This window comes from Equus caballus, chromosome 5 (genome assembly GCF_041296265.1).
Source record: "Equus caballus isolate H_3958 breed thoroughbred chromosome 5, TB-T2T, whole genome shotgun sequence".
Taxonomy (NCBI): Eukaryota; Metazoa; Chordata; class Mammalia; order Perissodactyla; family Equidae; genus Equus; species Equus caballus.
In genome coordinates this window covers 61308226-61331535 of record NC_091688.1, presented here as the reverse complement: position 1 = coordinate 61331535, position 23310 = coordinate 61308226, and the positions used below count along the sequence as shown (strand labels likewise).

The 23310-nt window shown below is 38.4% G+C and overlaps 1 protein-coding gene across 13 annotated transcripts in view; it reads right to left on the bottom strand.

Annotated features, from left to right (window-relative positions):
* ST7L (suppression of tumorigenicity 7 like) overlaps positions 1 to 23310 on the bottom strand; it is a 90317-nt gene that overhangs the window by 10501 nt on the left and 56506 nt on the right. For 7 of the 13 annotated variants that reach the window (XM_070268514.1, XM_070268513.1, XM_070268505.1 and 4 more), the window contains 2 exons: positions 17466 to 17605; positions 637 to 2452 (listed from right to left, as the gene is read on the bottom strand). In XM_070268514.1, coding sequence (XP_070124615.1) covers positions 2306 to 2452; positions 17466 to 17605 — 287 coding nt within the window. In that variant the 3' untranslated portion in view covers positions 637 to 2305. Of the gene's footprint in view, positions 1 to 636; positions 2453 to 15693; positions 17606 to 23310 lie in introns of those variants that run through there. The other 6 variants (XM_014740056.2, XM_070268510.1, XM_005610317.4 and 3 more) reach the window with 2 other exon arrangements.

Below are 23310 nucleotides of genomic sequence, written 5' to 3'. Positions count from 1 at the left end.
CCTCCAGAGATAGTGGCCTTTGTAAGCTAGAGAGTAGGTAGGACACAGAGTCCCCAAAACCATGATGTCCTACTTTTATGTGACTTGGACAGTGGTTATCTCTTGCCTGTTGATATATTAAAGGAGCAGAGTACTAGAAATTTGCAGCTCTGACAGACCTGGGTTAAAATCACAGCTGTGCCACTTAACAGTTTTTGATATTTTGAGCAAGATACCCAAATTCTCTGAGCCTTTATCTTCCCATCTGTAAAATGAGGGCATGAACCCAACTCAGATATTGAGTTTTAATTACGCCCCAAACTCTAGCCAACAGACACTGTTACCAAAGCCCCTAACTGGTCTGGGCCATCATGACTTCTCTTGGAACTTTCAATTCAGGACTATAAAGTATTAACAGCAGGCTGTAGATTAAGGGGCCGACACAAGGAATTCTGAATATAGCCCGCCCCCCTCCTTTCCCAAGTTCCTCTCCAACATCCCTTGAGGTCCTCACATGTTTGTGGGGCAGCTTCACTCTGCATAGGCAGCAGAAGCATGGGGGAGCCATAGCTCTGGGCCATGGGGGCAGATTTATTTGGATGATAGGACTAATATTTGTATAACCTGCTGAGACCTGTGTGGGAGAGTTTAGGGTGGTTTTTCTTTTGGTGAGGGGGTTTGCTCCAGTTTCACATCCATTAACACAAAACATGAGCTAGTCAGGGCCCTTGTGGTCTGTGGTGAGGGGATTCCTGTGGAGAAATGGGACTGAGTGAGTCAGGCCAAGGGAATGTCTTCCTTGCAGAGTGGAGTCAACTGGATAACTGATGAGCCAATGGTAGGATTAGGGAGGGGGAAATGGGAGGGGAAGAGAAGAGCTTCTGACAGCTTGAGCTGGATTAAGAGGAGGAAAGCTCTGGGGTAGTGGGAAGGTAAGGGGGTCAAAGTCAGTCAGTCTGAACTCAAGAATAGAGTTGAATGAATTTACAACAGGGTGCTGTCTTGTATGCTGGGCCACTGGGAAGAGTGTCAGGTCCCAGTTAGCCTCTGCTCTCACAAGAACATCCAAGTTACCACGTAAGTGATAGCATAGGCCTTCCATGGGAAATCAATCAGAGTTAAATCTACCTGTGCTGTTATCTATTCTTTTTTTGGTTCTTACCCTGTGGAAGGAAGTGGGCCTCTTGTGGCATGTCATACTTTTCCCTGGGCTCCAGATTCTAGTTCATAAAGACCCAAGTTTTGCAATTTCCTGTAAATGGTTAAGAGAAGAGCAAGCTGTCCAGAGAATGAGAGGTTTGAAAAGTGAGGTGGACGGCGAGAGAGAAAAGGTCCATGTAAGCCCCACTACAGAGACTATGTGGCCCCAAGAAGGAATGATGGCCAAGCAATTAATTTTTCCTCTTAGTCCTTAGCTTGCCTCTGCATTCCGATTGGCTTTAGACAACTGGCACCCATTCTGCACTATACAAACAGAAACTAATTTATTTGGAACAAGCAGCAAAGCAAGAACTTTATTTGGTGCAGTTAGGGCTTCATTTAGTTCTGCGGCTACTCATTGCCTCTAATCTCCCCCTCTCGCATCCCTCCTCTATTCAGTAGAGGTCTGTCCCTCAGATCAGCTGTCTCAGCCTCTCTCTCCTCTCTTCCACCCCTTCCTGTTGGTCTTCATTTTTTTTTAACTTTTAATATTTAGGTACAATGCCTGGCAGAAAGTGCCATTTGGATACAAAGTTAACTTAAAAGACATTATTTCTATCCCTTAAGGATCTTAGAGTCTTTTAGAGAGGGCACATGACTGAAGTACCTCGGCTGCACAGCCTGTAGCCAGTTTCTTTAATGTAAAAGTAAGAATACCAGCCTTAACCTAGGCCTGCAGTTAAGAGCCAACTTGTATTATCACTAGCTTTGAATAACAGCAGTAACCCATACTCTTCCTTAGAGTGATGCTGGAAAAATTAAATCAGAGACTTCAGATTATTTAAAAGAATCAAACATTGCCTGGCCTTGAAGGTCTGTTTGCAAAAAGTCTTGTAGGTCTTACTTATGACCACTCACTGCCTCATTTCTCTTCTTCCCTGTTGCAGAGAGAAATTTCTTCTCCTTTCTCTCATCTCTTTTAGCAAGAATATCAACCACTAAGTCCTTTGCCAAATTCTCAGACCCACTCAGGACATTGGTTTCTACAAGGCTTAATATAAGAGAGATAATCAAGATTTTTCTCCTCAGCTTTTCTGAGGTTTTATTTAAATGCCCTCAGTGGTCATAGGGCAGAAGCCCAAGGGAGGCCGCCATCGAGAGTATGTTTCTCATCCTTGAGAGGCAGTCAGTCTAGCTCCTGCAGCCAAATTACAGCACCAGAGAACAATGTGATGCATTCCTGGGCAGGTCGGTGGGACCCTGGGCGCCTGGGCCTTGTGGAGAGAGGTGCCAGACACAGAGCTCTCCGTAAGCAATCCTGCAGAGCCGCCCCCTGGGTGCAGAAATGAAATACGGGAGAGCTTCACATTACACAGAGACCTGTAGCTCACACCTGGTTATTGATGGCCTTCGTGGAGGCCTCTGCCCCCACCCTCCACTTGGGAACTGCCTCCTACTACGGGGGTTGGGCATCTTTGAAGCAATGTTAGAAAACAAGAAAGAGATGCTTCCTTTTCCCTCTTTGCCCTCCCTGTCAGCCTGCGCACAATCTTATGGATACTCACACACATGAGGTGCTCATATATGGACATACGTCTAGCTTCTCTCAGGCTGCATAAGAGTTCTAGTCATTCTCCCTCTCCCCAACAACAACAAAAAAACTAGATTTCAGTAAAATCCTTCAGAAATCATACCAACAACAGACTCAGTTATAACCAAGGAATATTAAAAAGTTACATTATCAACATGCAGGCAGCTGTTTGGTTTGGAGACTGATATTCCCCAGCAAGGTGGCAGGGGAAGGATGCAGAAAGGGCATGGAGAGAAGAGACAGTTACCACCCAGGCAAAGTGGCTGAGACCACAGAACTTCTGGCTGGTTCATGCTGGAGACAGTGTGATTTGTACCCTATGTGCTATGGATGATGGGGCATTTCCTACAACTGCATGACATATAATTACCAAGTCTGCTGCTCAGGACCTGTTGTTTTTAATTCATTAGGTTATAAAACAGGATAGCTTTGGGGTCTAGAGATGATCTCCACAAGAGAAAGCTTCTGGAGGGGAGCAAGCAGTGGCTTTACTGTAAATATTTCACAATTTTCGCATTGACCTGAACTTTCCCAGAAGCTGTTATTCTCTTTGAGTGATTGGCAGGTTTCAGGCAATAGCCAGTGAGGTGTCAGTAATATGCCTGTCCCTGACCCCCAAGGTCAAAGGGATAGAAGAAAGGGAGAGTTTTATAAGTGCATTTTTATACTTCCCATCCATGGCTTAAATGATCTCTGAGCATCTTTGTGGCTATTCCTCATTTACTTAGATGTTTTAGTCATCCTGGATTTGAGAAAACAAGGTAAGCATTCTCCCTTTGGCCCCCTAACTCTGAACTATCCTGGCTTAAAATCTGCGTGTGCTCACTTCCAATCTGCCTATGAGACTATGGATGGAGCAGCTGGACATGGGAGTTCTCTTTCTTTGACCAAAAGAAGCCAAAATCTGGTGACTTTACTTCAACACCACCAGCCCCTATAAGCAGGCCTGACCAAACAGAAAGGCTAAGCTGAGTGGCAAAAAAGGGAAGACAGTTTAATCCACGGCTGTCCATCCTATCTGACAACTTTCAAGGTGGGACTTCCCCAAGAATAACTGTGATGTTCATAAAAAGCTTTTTAATGTATATAATACTTTAGCACGTATGTAATTCTCACATCAACTCTGTGAGGTAGGAGTTATTCTCATTGTACAGGTGCCATTCAGAGAGGCTCAGTGATTTGTCCAGGGTCACATAGATACTGAGGGTCTCAGCCAGAACTCAAACTCAGGTTTCTGACTTTAAGTCCTGTGTGCTCTCCTCAAAGACTGAAGATGTCTAGGGCTGGAGGCACCAGAGTGCCAGCACCTTCAGAACAGAAATTGACACAAAATATTTTTGGAGAGTATATCTGAGCAGACAAAAGGAACAGCATAGGCCTTCCCTGACCTCATCAACGAATCTCCTTTTTGTCATTTCTGCCACTATTACTGCCACCACCAAATGATCACTATACTAAGTAGTCCACGTTTAATCAACTCTGGCTCCTAGTTCTTTCTGTTCCTTTTTCTTCTTCAGATTAACACTTAAAAATTTGTTTGAATTTTATCTAGTTCTTTTAAAGTGATGCTGAATATGCAGACAGTGTAGAAGTAGTCACGAGAAGTTATGAGAGGAAATTATTGAGGCTTTGGGCTTTTAGAACATGTATTAGAATCTCTTTTGAGACTTCACTCTTTTTAAAAACGCTGTCAACCCCTGAGCTAGGAAAGTAAGAACAGGGAATAAGCATGCTAAAAAACCGTCCTATCCCAGGCCATATGCCTACTCACAGCGTAGTAAAGATTCTGGGACCTCTAGCCGAGACAATTTATCTACACCAAGGCAAAGAGGATCTACCCTGCAGAGAAACCCCTGCAAGAAGAGGCAGACAACAGATTTTCACTTGATCAAAAACTTTTGCGGCTCTCAACCCCTCCTCCACCCTCATTCAAAATCTGGACTTCTGTTTAGGTCCAAGACAGTGAGACAAAGCAGCTCCAAGAGATGATGTGTGCAGGGGGAACCCTTCCCTGTTCAACCCTGGAATGCATTCCGTTAGAGACAGCATAAGCCCTCACATACCCTACCTATCCCACTCCTGCACCCCAACTGTGAAGGCAGAAAGGAAAACTGCAGGAACACAATGTTCATCAATCATAGACCTGGGATGCTACAGCTCCCCGACCTGGGCCCCTGCTTGAGCTAGGGGAAGACCACCTCATGAAAACACTCTACCTATAGTCAGTATTTCTTCCAGAGCAAACCTCACTTTTTCGGTCCATCGATCTTGGCTCTCACTGCTCTCCCTGCTTCCCACCCCCACTGCCTCCGCATGTGGGCTCAGAAGTCATCATCTAAAGAATTCCAATGCTCACCTCCTGCATAGCAGCACAGCCCCATGAGGCCGCACACCAGATGGAGGGGATAAAAGTACGAGGTCATGGCTTCTAGCAAGAGGCTTTTTCTTAAACTAACCCTGACTCCTGGAAAAGAGGCAGAGCAGGAGAGTGTCGGGTGAGCTGCTGACGACAGCAGCTTCATAGGTCTTGTGTAAAAAGGAAGGAAAAAGCTAACTTAGCTTTCAGTGGAAATTTCCCTACTCCCATCTCCAGGTCCACTACTGGTCTCACATCTACTTCTTGAAGGTGTCTGAATAGAATGCAGAGATTGTCAAACCAAAGGGTTAAATCCTTCCCAACTGTAGGGATCTATTCAGCAGGCTGCGACACACACACATGCCGAGGTGCAGGCCAAGCCCTAAACACATGCCCTGTTTCTCCAGGAATGTAACTATGAAGTCAAGGGAAAGGGTATGGAAGGTGGACTAGAACTCAGGGGAAAATGAAAAGGTTGTCAGCAGGCCTTCAGAATATTTGTGTATAATAAACAAAGACAAGAGGATGGAGGAGGAACATCATTCCTAGAATCACTATGCTTGTTGGGTGCCAATACACAGAAGCAACAATTACAAAACAACAAAACAGTTTATGTAACAGACTGAAAAACAGAAGTGTCAAAATAAAGAAATCAGGTAAATAAGTTTTTCGGGTTTTTTTTCAAAGATTGGCCCTGAGCTAACATCTGTTGCCAATCTTCCTCTTTTTTTTTTTTTTCTCCCCAAAGCCGCCCAGTATATAGTTGTATATCTTAGTTGTAGGTCCTTTCAGTTCTTCTATGTGGGATGCCGCCTCAGAATGGCTTAGATGAGTGGTGCTAGGTCCACATCAAGGATCCAAATTGGCGAACCCAGGGCCGCCGAAGTGGAGCACGGGAACTTAACCAATTAGCCATGGGGCCAGCCCCACGTGAATGAGTTTCATTAGGCTTTCTACAGGAGGTGACTTGTGAGTTTGAGTTTTAAAAGATAAAGTATGGACTGGTTGAGGGCGGTAGAGGAAGGCATTCTAAATAGAAGGAAACCAGTATGTGATGAAACTTAGAAACAAGAGAGTACAAGCAATATATAAGGAATTTCAAGCAAGTACATACTATATACACTGGAGAATACAAAGAAATTAGGATGCTGAGCTCAGGGCTTAAATAATGTGAGGTGACTGCATGTGCCTAGACTGTCACACAGCATCTTGATCTATGTCAGTAAACACCAGGGCACCTATGGGGAAAGCATGAGGAAGAGCCCATCTGTTATAGATACAGGGACTAAAAGAGAGCTACACTGTAAAGCCCAGCAAAATGCTAAGTACCCTCAACTACAGCTCCCTATTGTTTGAGATTCTGGGCTAAACAAAAGATCAAATATCCTATCCAGAACTGTGATGCGTTAATGTAGGCTTACAGGCCCAGAACCTGGCATAAATCAAGCCAAACTCTTAAGAAATTAGAACATAAAAAAGGAATAATTTAAAATAGAAAATCCACGTTTCTTTCCCTCACCTCCAATCTTAAAACTTGACTGGCCTCCTATATCCCGTTTGGCATAGGCGACTTTTGTGGCTAGCAGATTCATCATATCTGAGACCATAGTGAACAGGAGGAGAACTAGGAAGGAGCTTTAGGGACTGCAAAACCAGTTCACTAATAAGTGAGGAGATAGTTCTTGTGCACTCCAGGCTGCTAGAGCAGCACCAAAGATAAGAGACAAATTCTGATTTCATGACTTCCAATTAGGACTCTGGATTCTGCAGTTTGTTGAAGGTAAAAACAGAGCTATTCATGGGGCTTCCGTCACACTTCCTAACTGAACTTCCCTAAACTCGTATGACAAAACCACAAGGGCAACCATGTTCTTCCACAGCACTTTCCTGGTACCTCTTTCAGAAACAGAATATCAAAATATATATGTGTATATATATTTATATTATGAACACTGAATAAGCCAAAAGGTAGCAGAATCCTAAGTTTATGCTTTATTTAACTGGCACAATTTGGTGCTGGGAGGCAGCCACTTAACAGTGATAGCATTTGTTGGTATCATCTTAGTTCTTTCCTCCTCCCCTAGGTAGTTTATAAAAGGTGATTTCTGAAACCCTTCACACGAGAAAAGCTCAGGGGTTTATATTCAACTGTGACACCACTATGAATTCATTAAGAAGCATGTTTCAGGTTGCACTATAATTTCCCTATGTAACATAAACCCATGGAATCTGACATAAGCTGATTGCTTATGCTGGTTATTTTATTTACATTTCTGAATGGAAGGGATTTCAATACTCATAAAATATCTAACTGACTACTTATTTTTCATCTGTTTTCCCAGAGCAGCTATTATAAAATGGGCATAGAGACAGAAGTCTCAACTTGTATGACTGGTTAAGCAACCAGGGAAAAGTTATTGCTCAAAAGCAATTTTTAGAGAAATAATTCAATATGGAGCTTGAGGCCAAACAAGAGATAGGGTTACTCTCAATGCCATCTGAAAGATAAAAGTTAAAAAAAAATAAAAGTTAAGTAACTGTGTTCCTTATCTTCATCCAAGTCCCATGGAAGTAGGTGGTAGCTTCACAGGAACTCAGGGCGCCAGCAGTTTACTTAAGTCTTTCTCTAGAGACCTAATGTTAGCAGACAGTCTAGTATAAATGAGAACACAGGTGAATGGATGAGAGTGGCTCCTTACAACCCTGAAGTATGAATGTGCCTCCGTTCAAACATGCTACAAATCAGACTTCTGAAGTGGAAGATGTCCTCGTGCGTCTAACTCACAATCTAGAGATGTATATTCTGTTAACCTACCCAAAGAATAATAATTTCTGCTTATTCCAGGAGATATAGCAAGCTCAGCCAGCCCTAGTGGTCTAGTGATTAAGATTCCACACTCCAACCACCTCAGCATGGGTTCGTTTGCTGGTCAGGGAACCACACCACCTGCCTGTTGGTTGTCATACTGTGGTGGCTGTGTGTTGCTGTGATACTGAAAGCTTTGCCACCAGTATGTCAAATACTAGCAGGGTCACCCATGGTAGACAGGCTTCAGAGGAGCTTCCAGACTAAGACAGACTAGGAAGAAGGAGCTGGCCACTCACTTGTGAAAAAATTGGTGATGAAAACCCTGTGAACAGCAGCAGAGCACTATCTGATATAGCACTGGAAGGTGAGAGGATGGCGCACAAAGACCAGGAAGGGTTCTGCTCTGCTGTACACAGGGTCGCTAGGAGTTGGAATCGAATCAACGGCACAAACTAAACTAAAACATAGCAAGCTCAGATGGATTGCTAGAGAACTAACAATCACCAGTAAATTCCAAAGCCTGATCAGCAATCTTCTGCCTCCAAGTCATTGTTCGAATTGTCCTACTTCCTTTCTTCTGCTGCCACACTGAGTTAAATCAGTATACTCTCCAATCCTCTGGTACAACCTTGGGCCTACTCTTCTTACTCTTCTACTCCATATACCTTCATCATTTTACCATATTTATTGATTACATGCCTCATTAGTATTAACTCACCCAAGGATAGGTTCTGTGCCTATTTTTAAATGTATTCCAAGCTTATATCCCCAATGATCCAGTTAGCACATATACTTGACTGAGCGCAATAAAGATAGGAAATATTTTCCAGTTACTTAGAAAATCTTGGTGGTTCCCCCTGCAAAAAGTTAGAGTTGTCCAGGGTGCAGAATTGATGAGCAAAATTCAGTTTGGAAGAGAGGGACAAGGAATCTTATTTTAGTGTCTTAATCAATATCCTTTTATTATTTTTGTAAAATTAACGTGATATGTGCCTATTTGCAGAATCAGTGACTGCAGGAGGCAGCTTTGATATCAATGTGGGCTCTGGGAAAATCTGAGTGGCTCTTTCCCTTCTCTCACACATGACCAGAGAGCCAAGTAATTTTAGTTCTAACTCTTGCTATCCCATTCTGCTTCACAATGACATTGCATTGTTTCATTGTCTAAACCAGGATGGCCCTTAGCCCTTATTAATCTGTGATTATTAGGAATGAGAAGATATAAAAGGGGAAGACGAAAATGTATGAGTGTTAGAGGCCTTTGTCTTATGGTAGCTATTATGAGAATCTGAGGTGAGACATTTCTTATTTAAATTTTGAATTGTGGAGCATTTCATCTTTTGATAAATTCTAAACTATTCACATAAACATAATGAATACCACTGTTTACAAAAACATGAACTTGGTCAGTTAGGTGTAAAGATGAAAGTCCTCCATGTCTCATATTTGAAAAAATAATGAAATAGAGACCTCTTTCTATCTCCTCTTCTTTGACTGAAAGGAATCCAAACCAAATAAATTCTTCTAAAAAGCAAAGTCCTCTATGAGTCTAGATTGACTTTTTGGGTCACTAAATCTTATGTGAGCCACGTGAAAATAACTCATCAGTCACTTCCAGTCAAGTGAATAAATATGCAAAGATGAACTAATCTATTGTTGTGGCAGTAGCTCCTGTCATAGACATCTCTTGCCTGCCTCAAACCCCCTATCGTTAGGCTATGAGTTACTTGTGAACAGGGATTGTATTTTATACTTCATAAAGGTGCCCAATAAATATCTGTTCATTGAATGAATGAAGGAACAAATTCATTGGTAGTAACATCTTAACACAATGACTTCAAAAGTCAAAAACTTATGTTACAGAATAATTATTACCATATTATGGCATAAAACATATAGAACAATAGTTATATTTTTAAATACTGAGGCTCTTTAAAAACTAAATTTTGAAAACAAATTAAGATAAGCCCTATTGAATCCTTCCATTCAATAACCCAATACTGAACGAAGAATCTTTTCAGGGTATCCAGGACTCTAACCTGCATGTTCTATTGCAGTTTTTTTTTTTGGTTTTTTTTTAAGGCAGTATTCCAATATCTAAAATACACCAAGGGCAAATTAATAAGGAAAGTCTACACAGCTAGGGCTTAGTTGAATTAGAATCCCTGGGCTCCAATAAGGGCTAAATCCCAAAGGGATCAGAGTCAAGTAAATAAAAAATCCAGCTGAATTTTATCAGAGGGCAAAGTTTCAACTTTGAGCACCCCAGCAACCAAGGATGAATTATTTATAAGATTAGTAAAGTGCCTTCATCCACACCCCAGCCAAAGAACATTCTTCTATCTCACTGTGACGGAAGGAAAAACGCAATGTATCTGCCTGCCAAGAATAGTTGTGGCTATACTCTAGATAGGAGTCTAACAATACTGAGGGATTAAAATTTAATTGTAAAGCTGCTGCTACCTGGGAATAAAAGCTTGAATTCTGGATTCAGAAAGAAATTGGGACTCCAGCATATTGAATAGATGAAAACAAGAGCTGGCATATTTCTAACAAAGAGTGTGAGAATATGTTCCCTTCTTAAATTCTTCCCTAAACTGCTTCTTTCTCTGTATAGCATATTGGTAATATGCAAGAGTGCTCAATGGGAATATAGCCCTTTTCTACACTTTGAATAGTACATATATGTTTCATTTCCAGAATGCTTGAAATTACAGGATGAGGTCAGAGGGTGATTATGTGGTCTGAATTCTCTAAATATCAGTTCTCTTAATTTTGTTGAGCACCATCTGAAGTCCAAATAATTTCTTTTCTTGAAGCTGGCTGTTGAGATGGACCTAAGGCAATCTTAATGTTATTACAGAACTGAGAGAGGTAATTTTATTTTTTCCTTAAATTCAGATAGATTACCATTAACACCCAATCTTTTACTGAGCCTCATCAGCATTAAAGAACATACCCAGGTTTCCTACCTATTGGTACAACTACTAGAAGTACACCTGCTACCTAAAATTCCCACTTTAGCAAAAAAATACCCACAAGTTATGGTATTTTGGACCAAAAGTATATTCTGTTCAGTTAAAGTTACCCCATAATCTTTCACAAACTTACCCTTTGATTTTTAAAGAGTGATACTGAAACATAAGATATACATTTGTACTTTATATTAAAACTTTTTTTTAACCACTTCAGAGAGTCAAATTCCCCCTGAATCATTACAAACAGTGCCTACTGTTTCTTTGGTATTACTGTACATTTCAGATAATTAGAAAGGCTGAAGTTCTTTGTACAGTTGTGTGAGTATGTAATATAAATGACCAAACAGCATTCTTTCTTAAGTGACTTGCTAGCAACAACAGGAATGAAATTAGAGTGAATCAGTTTGAAAGCAGAAAAGCAAATATGCATTCTTTATTTTAAAGCATCAGAGTTCATCAAATAGGCTTATCCTATAAAGAGCTCTCCAGGCAGCTTATTTGTCTACTTATGTCTTTGCCTTTGCAGTAAGCATTTCTGCAACCTAAGTGCCCTTTATATTTTCTGACAATCCACATCAGCCTCTTCATTTAAAACTCTTCTCCAAATTCATCTCCTACAGGAAGACTTTAGCAAAACCACTTTACTGTCACCACTCCATCATCCTCTATCCCCTCAGCATTACTATATTTGGTTTGAAATTTATTCTTTTGTACCTGTTTTGGCATAAGTCGTGAAGTGATATATTATTGAAACCAAGCATACATATCATGACTATAGGGCTATCTATTGTGTAATTTCAAGCAAATCACTTAACTTTAACGACTCAAACTTCCCCATTATAACACTGGAAGATCACAATCCGTCCTCCATTGGCTCTAGTGAGAGTAAATGAGAGAATAACTATAAACTGTTAAAAAAAGATAACTAACTGAAGTCCAAATTACTCTTAGTTTAGAATTGTAATATATTAAGTAGTCATACTAATTTAGTTCTTTTGAGCATTAGAAATTTGAATAGTAGGGGAAGGAGCAAAATTCCACTCAAGAGAAAAGCTAAAAACTATTCCTCAAGCTTATAATTTTCTTCTGTATCCCATTATTCTCTGCATTTAGAGGACTATAGTGGGTCTGCAAAAAACAACGACATTTTCTAAACCAAAAATCAGTAGGTTTCCTAATGTGAATTCTAATATCACTAGTGTAATGGGTTTGGAATGAGCAATTTACATCAATACCTAAGCACAGTGCTTCTAAAAACTGCTATGCAGTCCATTTGCCCCAAGTGCTAATAATTAAGCAATAAACATATTAGTAGCAGCTAGTGACAGGATGTCCTAAACTTTGGCACTGAGACTTTCGCTTTGAGGGGGAAAGGATGATTAAATATACTGTCAAATAAATTCAGGGAGAGCTTTTGTGAACTTCATAGTTGACAGGCACATGTTAACAGGGAAAGAGGGTCCTTTCCACAAACTTCAAAACTGAATTAAACCCTGGGGAAGGGATATAGACATGCATTAAAAAGTACATTGTTCTAACTTTTATTCCTTTTTTTTCCTTTGAAGAGTTCAGTACTTAGAAAACTTGGATAAATACGAACTTGAGCAATTTCACAAATTTCTCAGTCTAGTTCTTTTTGAAGGAAAACAACGAGGATGAAGGATGAGAAATACCCTTATAGGAAGTAGAGAACATCTTTTCTCTTGCTACAAATATCCCAGTTAATTAAGAAAAGCAAAATTGGGATATGCTAGACTGCCCAAATAAAGACTTCAGCAGCACAAACAAGGGAACAAAAATGTAAACATTTAAAAATTTTGACCTGTCACCTAATAGTCTCATTTTATTATCAGTACAGTCTCTGGGAAATACCTCAGCTTTATTACTGTGTAAATAGCATGGTTACAGAACAATATTTTACAGGAATATAAGCTCAGTTACAATTCAAAATGTTTTAAAAACTCTCTCACTTCTCAGGAACTAAAGAAGTCTCACAGCTTTGAAAAAGAATCCATTTTGAAGAAACTTATTTTAATTGTCAGTTTAATTTCTGAATGTGGCCCTATGTATTTAATAAAGAGTAATACAAATATCATAGGTTTTTAGTATTAATGAAGTCAGATGGAGAATATCAAAAAAACTTTCACCTATAAACAGGTTCATTTCACTAGTTATGACAATAGAAAATCAGGAACCTTTAAAAAGAATATTTTTTCTACTGGTGTATATCAATATATAGTTATAACTGTCTATCAACTCCCCTAGTTATGAAGATGATCTTTGCCCTGGAAAAAATGATGAGAAAAGTGGAAAAATCTTCTCAAAAGTTTTGATCACTATTCAGTAAAAGACAGTTGGCATTTATATCTACTTATTATTTTTAAAAATGTAATTTGATGAGAAAAATGCTAATTATTTTTGGGAAGGGGCTGGAGAAATCCCAGTGAGACATTCTGTAGAGAGGTCTTTTGTTAGTGTAACATCTGACCTTCTATATCTTTGGAAATCATACAACTTGGCTAATGTAGTCCTTAAAGAATTAATCAAGCAGATTGTTAGGCCCTAGTTACAGTGAAGTGAGCCAATTATGAATTGCTCAGAAATTCATCACTGGCATGTCCAACCACATTTTCCCAGATAAAGATTAGTAGAAATATGTGGAAACAGGGCCCATTCCCACCTCAGCAGAGCTAAAATATGCTTTCAGTGAAACAAATTTCAACAAAGTTTTGCCTTAGTGAAACAAACAATTTATTTGGGAATCTTTTTGATTTCCGTCTTTACCAGTACCACCTTCTTCTGCCAACATTGCAAGCTGTGTCCTTTTTAGTTAAAACCCAACTAGGGATTTTTATATTCCAATACACTTCTGAATTCAAAGCACTAAGGTCACGTGCCACAAGCCTGAATTCATCAGTAAGTTAGTGAAATCTCCAAAGACCATCTTTAGTCTTTTCACTGTTGTGATAATGCCTTCCCAAGGCTTACTAAGAAGAAAGCTTTTCTTGCAAGAGAGAAATGAAAGGGGCCAGAGAAGATGAAGATTGGTTCTCTAAGGACAGGGCAGTGTTGCTCTTAAATAAAGAAGCTCCTTTCAGATAAGCAGAATCAGATTCCAGTTCATTTGGTTTGCTGGCTACCCTTACTTTGAACTCTCATATTTAACCCAGCAGGCTTCAAAGCAGGTGAGAAAATGACCTACCACTTAAAAGCAATGTTTTCTTTTTCAGGAATTCTGGCCTTGGAGAATATCAGTTCTGATATCAGCACATTCCACCTCTCCAGGGATTTATGTAATTTTTTTTTCATTGCTTTATGTCTCATGTCAGACTAGGTTTTCATCTCAGCCAGGAGAAAAATCAGGAAAAAAAAGTCCTAACTTGCTGAAAATGAAGTCTTATTCTACATAGCTTTATACCATGCAAAAGGAGAAGGGGCACTAAAACCACTAACCGTTCTAGTTCGTTCCCTTCCATTTACTTAAATCTGATGTAGTAAAGATTACTAAAAATCATTTAATCCCTAGTGCCTCTTCACAAACAAGAAACTTTTGTAACAAATCCATTTTAACAAATTCAAATTGAATTCACTCTAACTTGTGAGCTAACACAAAAAAGATATTAGATGAAGAAGAGACAATGGTAACAATGGTAGAAATTTAGGATATTTTCTTAAATTGTTTTGCCTTTCTAAATAAAAGAACAAGTATGTTTCCAAGATTTCTCATTGATTTCTACTGTATTTGACCATCAAATATCTGACTTAATTGAAAATCCTAACATAGGCAGTTTGTAACTTACAAATAGGTTCTGTTCTAAAATGTAGTTTGGCAGTGCCTAGAATTTGAACCATTTCTCCACTTTCTGTGGTTCACAACACATGATGTACCAGAAGCATAGCACTACTAGTATTGGTTAAATGACACTCAACCACCATTTATACCACAGTTTCTATGGGAAAATGCATTTTGAGTTTACTATCAGGACATAGCTCTTCCAAACATGAAGAGGGTAGGGTTTCCCGCTATACCTGCACTTTGGTGATGATGACAATGACGGTGCCGACAACAGCTAACACTCACCTAGTTTTTACTATGGGCAGATACGGTTCTAAACACTTGACATATTTTAAACTCATTTAACCCTCACAAAAATCTATGAGGTAGTACTATTCTCATTTTACAATGAGGGGGAGAAAAGGTTAAGTAACTTACCCGAGATTGCACAGCCATTAAAGTGTCAGGGCTGGAATTCAAAGCAAAGCATTTGGCTCCAGAACCTATGATCATAAGTACTCTGCAATGCTGCCCCTTCTCCACCTCGAAGAAGTGGCACCTGGCATTCTAAATTCCTCTTATTGGGGGTAGAGTAGAGCAGGGCTTCTCAAGTTTTAAATGTGCATATAGAATTTCCGGGGAATTTTGTTAAAAATGCAGATTCAGGAGGTCTGGAGTGGTGCCTGAGGTTCTGCATTCCTAACAAACTCCTGGGTGATGGTGATGCTCCTAGTCCATAGACCACACTTTACTAAGTGGGGAATAAGTGGTATTTGGTCCTCTAGTTCCCTTGCTGGCTATCTGTCTGTTGAGGCATTTATACATTGTGTGTATAAGCTGGAGACTGTCCATACTGTAATCATTTTTCATTAATTCTTAAATGGAACCTGCCCTTGGAACTGCTGCATACCAAATATTGGTGTGCAGGTACTTTTAGTAAATACTTAGCTTTAGGAACTTAAAATGCACACATAAAGGCCACAAGGATAAAATGTGGCTGTAACAGTTTGCTGTCTTTTTAACATTTTAATACTATATACCACCAACTATACAAACATCAAAAGATAGTAAATAAATGCCTGTTTATTGTTCATCAACTAGAATCACAGTAAATTAATAACTTTTGGTCTAAAAAAGAAGTTTCCACTTTAAAATGCATAAGTATTCATTCTCAGACTCTGCTACAGGAATGCTAAGGAGCTTGTGCTATATAATCTTAAAGGCTCTTCTGGTTCATCTGTAATCTTTCAGGTAAAGGCAGACACTATATACCAATGATGATGGATAGAGCAGATAGTGAGTACACTCCATATTAATTTTAGCCAATACTTCATGGAAGTACACTACTAACAATCAATACATACCTATTCCAGATTCTAAATATCCCTCCTTGTTCCATTTCACCTTCTTCTCACTACCCAAGGGCCATCTCTCTCATTGCTTGACTGATCTCAAATACACAGCTGCATTTTTTTTCCAGTTGTTAAATGGACAGGATTCCCCTTCTAGTCAATTTTTTTTCTATGCCAGATTACACAGTAAGGTTATTTCAGTCTGAGACACACTCACTCCCCAGTCAGTACCACTGCAAATAACAGAGTTATAGTATGATCACTAAGCTTCCTTTTTACACTAAAAAGAAACAGAACAGTCAGTTTCCAACCCAAATATCTATACTCCCTGAACAACAGTGGAAAGTCATTCTTCTTGAAGCTTGACCCAGAATCAAGTGCAGTCTCAGACTCCTAGGCCTACAGCCAGTGGCAACTTAACACATTATACAGTTGACCTTCAGGGAAAAAGGGAAACCAGTGCTCTTACTACTGGTGCCAGAAGAAAACCAACTAATCATTAAGGCACAAAATAAACTATTCTTAAGGCAGGAAAAGAAATTGTGAGGAAACAGGGAGTTGGAATGGAGGCATATAGAGAAGAACATAGAAATTACATTACCAAGTAAGGGCTAGTGTTTCTACGTTCTCAGTGCTTTTCTATTTGACAATATAATAAATCAGCATTTTCTTTTTGGGTTTGAACTCTTATTACCTGTTAAAAATGCAAAGATGTACAAGAAAGACACATTTTTTAAAAGGTTTGGAGACTTAAAGGGACCTATCTCTGGGAATTTTACTTTGAGCCAATGACATTAATTATGTTCATGTAGAAGAGTAAATAATCATGGGATACCCTTTTTAATATCAGTCCTCAAGTACTTCCTGGACCTGGGTCAGGAAATGGGGAAGCACTTCAAAACTAAAGGGTAAAAATGAAAATAAAGCTCTATACATGGTTCTAAAACCAATGTTGGGGAAAGTCAATAAGGACATGCAGATACAGTAACAGGGCGGCACATCCTGTATCCAGGGCAAATGTCCCATCTGTCTCATCTTACCTACCTATTCTCCATTCTAGTTGCACTCTTGACTTTAAAGTTCAGCAAATCCTTAGAACTAACAATTTCATTTAAACAGAAAAATCAAACAGCTTGTTATAAAATAGGGAAATGTTTTAAATGCCAAAGAAAATGCATTTAGAAGTGTTGGATTATTCTTTAGCAGGAAATAATTGCTATGTTTACCACCAAAAGTGATCTCCAAAGATCAATTTTATAATGTTATGCCATTGTATTCTTTAAACTTTTAAGCAACAAAAAAATAGCTCAAATCACTGAAAAATTTATATTTGACATATTTATGGCAGCAACTTTACAAATCAATTCCTGTAATTTACTATGACAAATATCTTCCACTGATAAACTGGATTGCCAGATACAGATCAAAGATGGTTTCTTGTGTGTTTTACAAATACTCTACACAAGTCCTTGAGATCATACTTACAGCTTTAGCAAAAACACCCATGATTTCAGGAAACTGGTGTGTGAGAAGAGCTATCATTGCTGTGGAAGAACACAGTCCTGCTGTGAAATGAATGAAAAAAGGAAGCTCCTTCTTTGGGTAAACAGAAACATGATGAAAGGCTGCAAGGGAGAAAAGGTAGAAATGGATTTTATTTCAGAATACAGTATAAACAAGCCAGTTTTAGTATTTCCAAATGAAATCTATTTTTAAAAACCAAAAAGGAAAATAATTTTTTAAAAAAGAACAAGAAGTCTCTGGCCAAGCAAGGTAGAAGAAAGTTATCCCTTATCTATTCCAGCATCGATAGCATATCTACATAGTCAGATGACTGTGCTGGGGACCGGGAATAGGACAGCATCGTGGGAAAGAATATTAATTGTAAAGTCATGCTGAGGTGGTTTTGAAAAAGAGCTTTGTCACTTATTAGCTGTGTGATCTTGAAGAAGTTGCTGAACCCTCTAGTAGTTGCTATGGAATTGTTATGATGAACGTTGTAAGCCCTTAATAAATGTAAGTTGTTATAATTCTTGCTCTTTGGAGAGCTAAGAGATGAATATAGAGATCAAGAGACAGATATGTGGTTGGAGACTTCCCAGAACCATCAGTTAATAAATTTACCCAGTTATTAACAAGGTTCTATATGTGGCATTTCATCGAGCACTGTAAAAATCAAACTAGAATATCAAAGCCCTAGGATTCTGTACATAAATGAAGTCCCTTGTCTTATTTACCACATTCGGATATTTACTCAAGTAATCATTATTCTTCTAATGATTAGATATTTCATTACCAATGGTATTCAAGTATTTACAGCTTATTTGAAATTTGAAAATACTTGAATAACAATGCTGAGATAAGCCTATTACAATGTTTGGCATACAGTAGGTGCTCAATAAATGTCTGGTAAACTGAGAGCTATTCTGGGACCTCATCAGTCCAGGAAGTTGACCACTCAGGTCTGGACACAAACCAGGAATTCTTGATGTAATACCCTGCATAAGTAAGGGATGACTAATTCCGTGCTGAATCAAGGTCAGCTGTAAATTTCACTTTTTTAAATATAATGATTCACCTAAGATTACACCTAAGTTTCCTTCAGTAGCCATAATATTTTTGTGTCTTATACTATATTCGGAGAGTATATACTAAAAACCAAACTCATTAAAAATTCATAAAATTTCCAGAGCCTTGAGTCATGTTTAAAGCAAAAGCACACCAAGTCTGAATTTTTTTTAAAAAGTTAGAAACATTAGAAGCTGTGGACAACGGTGTGCTTTCAGCACCCAAAAAACCAGCAGTCCCTTTTGCCCTATCCGTCAGCCACGAGAGGCCAACTTCTTCCAGCAAACCAAGGGAAACAAACTATGGTATTTATGAAGACAGGGAACAAATACTTACGTATACCAATGGTTACTATAATTGCTATTGTATGAGAGACTGCAAAATTAATAATATTAATTAAAGTATATAGCATTTTATGGTTTACAAAGAGCTTTAATTTATATTAGTTTGTTTGATTTTTTCAATAACCCTAAGAAATAGTATTATTCCCACTTTATAAGGTAGAAAACTGTATAGCTTTTAGTAAGATAATTTCCTAAAATATGAGATTTTTATACTAAAGGGGAGACCTAATTATTCCTTTCTGGTATTGCTTTCTGTAGATGTGTTTGTCAGTCAATGTTTGGCTAATACATTAATATAATGGATGGCTAGTACGGAAACACTCCCTGAAGTAAAAGTTCAAATTTCATCACTAGCTTGTAGAGAAAAAATTTATCATGAGGCAAAAAAGACAACTAAATAGCTACGTGAACTAAGGGAATAGTTCAAGTCTGAACTTATGTGGTTAATAAGTAAATTCTAGAATGCTGTAACTCATATCAGGGTTGAAGGAGACTTGAAAACAAAAAACATTAAGTACTCTCGGGTATTAGAATTCCACATTACTAAAAATTTGTTCATTTTACCACAGTCAGAGAAAGAAAAAATACTCCAAGAACATACAATATAATCAAACAAAACCCCCCAGCACATCCCTCCTCTCCTATGTCCTGGAATTTGCAAATGAGTAGCAACCTAAGAATAATAAAGGCCTGCCAAAAAGAAAACTGTCTGTTCTTATAGCCTATGGCTCTGATGATGCATGACAATAATCCTGATTTTATTCATATTGTTGTGTAAAGTTGGCCTTATATCAGGCAACCTTTGTAATAATTTAGGGGGCATTATTTTAGACTAAATGTATTATCCTAATATAACACACTCTTGCATACTGATGTTCCATAATTAAATAATTTGTTCTTTTGCCTTAAATATCTTTGTTCCTGTTAAAATGGAAAAACAACAAGAACGATGACTACCACCACCATCTGAGAAAAGAAAAGAAAATTTCTCTCACTAATGACTTTCTAATTGCCAAAGTCAATGGATTCTTCTCAGTAATTACCTTACTTAATATCTCAGATACTCCTCCTCACTTGGAAATTTTTTCCTCCTTTTCGTTTCTAGGATATCTAGTTCTGGTTCTTGTCCTGTCTCTCTGACGACTCCTTCACAGAATCTTCCAGACTCCTTATCAGCCACCCATTCCTTAGACATTTTTGTGCCCCCATGGTTCCACCCTTAGTTCACTTCTCACTCTATACAGTTTCCCTTAGTGATCTCATTCATGTCTAAAAACAGATGACTCCCAAGTCAGTTTTGTGATGTAGAGAGAAAGAGATAGCAGGACTCCTGGCAATTTTGTTCACACAATGTAATCCTGTCCCTAGGCCATGGCTGACTGGACCAGGGATGAACACCTGAGTAAATCTGATTCTTTCTCCCCGAAGTTTTAGAAGTGGTGTTGAGATATCATTCAGTTTGTATTCTTTGCCTGCACTGATGACATGTAAACTCAGAGCTGTACAGGGGCATCAAATTTGGCTACCTGAGCGTCCAAGAAGGGAAAGCCAAACTGCAAAGACAGAAGGATAAAAATGAAACAAATACACTGAGACAAGCAGAAATCAGAGCTCGTACAAAGAGAAGATGGAGTTGGGGAAGGAGAAAAACAAAGTGAGAATAGGAGAAACTGAAAAAGGCAGCCTGAGATAGAGATATACAGATTACTGACTCCTGGAAATCCTGATAGCCTTCTAGTTCCTGGTTCTAGACCCTTCTGAGATCCAACTGTAATTATTGCCTTTGGGTTCTTTGAGATAAACTAGTCTTCTTCCAACAAATTTCCTTTATTTTTAAGCTACTTTGAAGCAGCTCTCTATTATTTATACCCAAAGAATATCTACAATATTTACTATTTATACAATACATATATTTTTAATATAAACACATTATATTACTTACAAATATATCTTAGACATATACTATTTAGGGATATAAAATATAAAGCCTATGTGTGTATATATATATGTGTTAAGTAGATTATGTAATATTTAAGCATATTTATATATATAAAAATATATACATATATATATGTACATACACTGTTAAAAAAAGAGACAACAGGCCCAAAATGGAGTCACTTGTGCTAAGCCCATATCACCAAACAGAGACTTAATATGTAACCTACTTGCAATTTCAACCTTCTCCAGGAATGTAATCTTAACCAGTCAGTTTGGAATTTCCTAGTCAGCACTAGTGAGGCAATCTGCCTGACAGACCTCTTTTGTCTCCTAAAGGAAGGTGACCTTGCCTGAAACAATCCATTCTTTTCTCCCTCCTGCCTATAAAAGCTTCCTGTTTTGTACAGCTCCTCAGAGCTAGATGGGATGCTGCCCGATTCATGAATCATTGAATAAAGCCCATTAGATCTTCAAATTTACTTAACTGGATTGTTTTTTAACAACAATGGGTGAGATGTCATACATGCAACATACGCAAAGCCTGAACTTATTTACTTCCCCTACTCCTATCCCCGAACCTGCTCCTCCTGCGCGTGATAGATTTACCATTCTTCAAGCCACCCACGTCATATTTGGGAATCATCTCTGACCTTGGAGAGATAGGCACTCCCAACTCGAGCTTCCTTATAATCTATTCCATACATATTTAACACATTGTTTATCAGTTTTTCTATTAACCTGTGAGCAGCTTAGGAGTTTGGAGTAGGATAAGGAGAAAAAGATACTAACATTTAACATTTTTGTTGAGTACTTACAACGTACCTGGCATGTTTATAAGAATAAATTAATAAATTTGACTAATTCAAACAATATTTATTAAATATCAATTTTTATGGTGAACATTATAGAGATACATAGAGGGACAATGAAGAGAATCTTGGCCATCAAGTTTATAATCTAGAAGGGGGAGATTAAGTACACAAAGCACTTTGAGAGTTCAGAGAAAGAAAAGATAACTTATCTCAGAGGATGGAGGAAAATAAAAGACCCTGGGAGAAAAATATCAGCCTACTCAACTTCCATAATCTCTCCTAAATTTTCATCTCTCTGTTTCAACTTTCAGCTCATTAAGTTTGATGACTGTAAAACTGTAACTTTCCTTCCCAGAATTTAGTTCTAATGGTCCCAGAACTGTAAAAATTTTGGCACGTTTATATCATATAAGGAAACATGGTGCTAGCGTTTATAACCTTATTGATTAAATCATAACTTTTTATTTATTTTATTTATTGATTTTTTTTAAGGAAGATTTGCCCTGAGCTAACTGCTGCCAATCCTCCACTTTTTGCTGAGGAAGACTGGCCCTGAGCTAACATCCGTGCCCATCTTCCTCTACTTTATATGTGGGACGCCTGCCACAGCATGACGTGCCACGCAGTGCCATGTCCGCACCCAGGATGTGAACCGGCGAACCCTGGGCCACCGAAGCGGAAAGTGCGCACTTTACTGCTGCGCCACCGGGCCAGCCACTGATTAAATCATAACTTATTGGTTAAATCATAAAAAGAAAAGTTAAAGAGAAATTTATCAGTTCACAGAGAAAAAGAGTGAGTGGATGCCAAGGCAGCTGAGACAAAAGGTACAGACTCTTCTTTTGAGAAGTTTGGCTTCCTGAAAGCAGCGACTAGACGGAAACACTCTCAGCAATCATAACCCTACATATTTCTGGTTCTCCTCCTGACTCTGATTGCTTTTTTTAAAATTGAGAAGTGTAGTCTCTCCTATTTTGTTCTCTTTATAAAGACTGTTGTGGCTATTCTGGGTCCTTTACCTTTCCACATAAATTTTGGGGTCAGCTTGTCAATTTCTGCAAAATCCTTGCTGAGATTTTGATAAGGATTGCATTGAATTTATAGATCAATTTGGAGATAAATGCCATTTAAATAATATTATGTCTTCCAACCCATAAACATGGAAGGTCTCTCCTTTAGATTTTAATTCCTCTCAGCAATATTTTGTAGTTTTTCATGTAGAAGTCTCACACTTCTTTTGTTAAATTTATTCCTAAATTGTTTATTCTTTTTGATGCTATATGATTGGAATCATTTTCTAAATTTCATTTTTGGATTGTTCATTGCTGGTATTTAAATATGCCATTGACTTTTGTAAGTTGATATTATATTCTGCAACCTTGCTGAACTTGTATATTAGTTCTAATAGTGTTTATATGGATTTCCTACATAGAAGATTATGTCTTCTGTGAATAAAGAGTTTTACTTCCTTTCCAATAAGAGTGCCTTTTATTTTTTTTTCTTGCTTGACTGCACTGACTAGAACCTCTAGCACAATGCTGAATATAAGTGATGAGAGCTGACATCCTTGCCTTATTCCTGATCTTACGGAGAAAGCATTCAGTCTTTCACCATTAAGTATGATGTTAGCTGTGGGTTTTTTGTAGCTATTCTTTATTAGGTTGA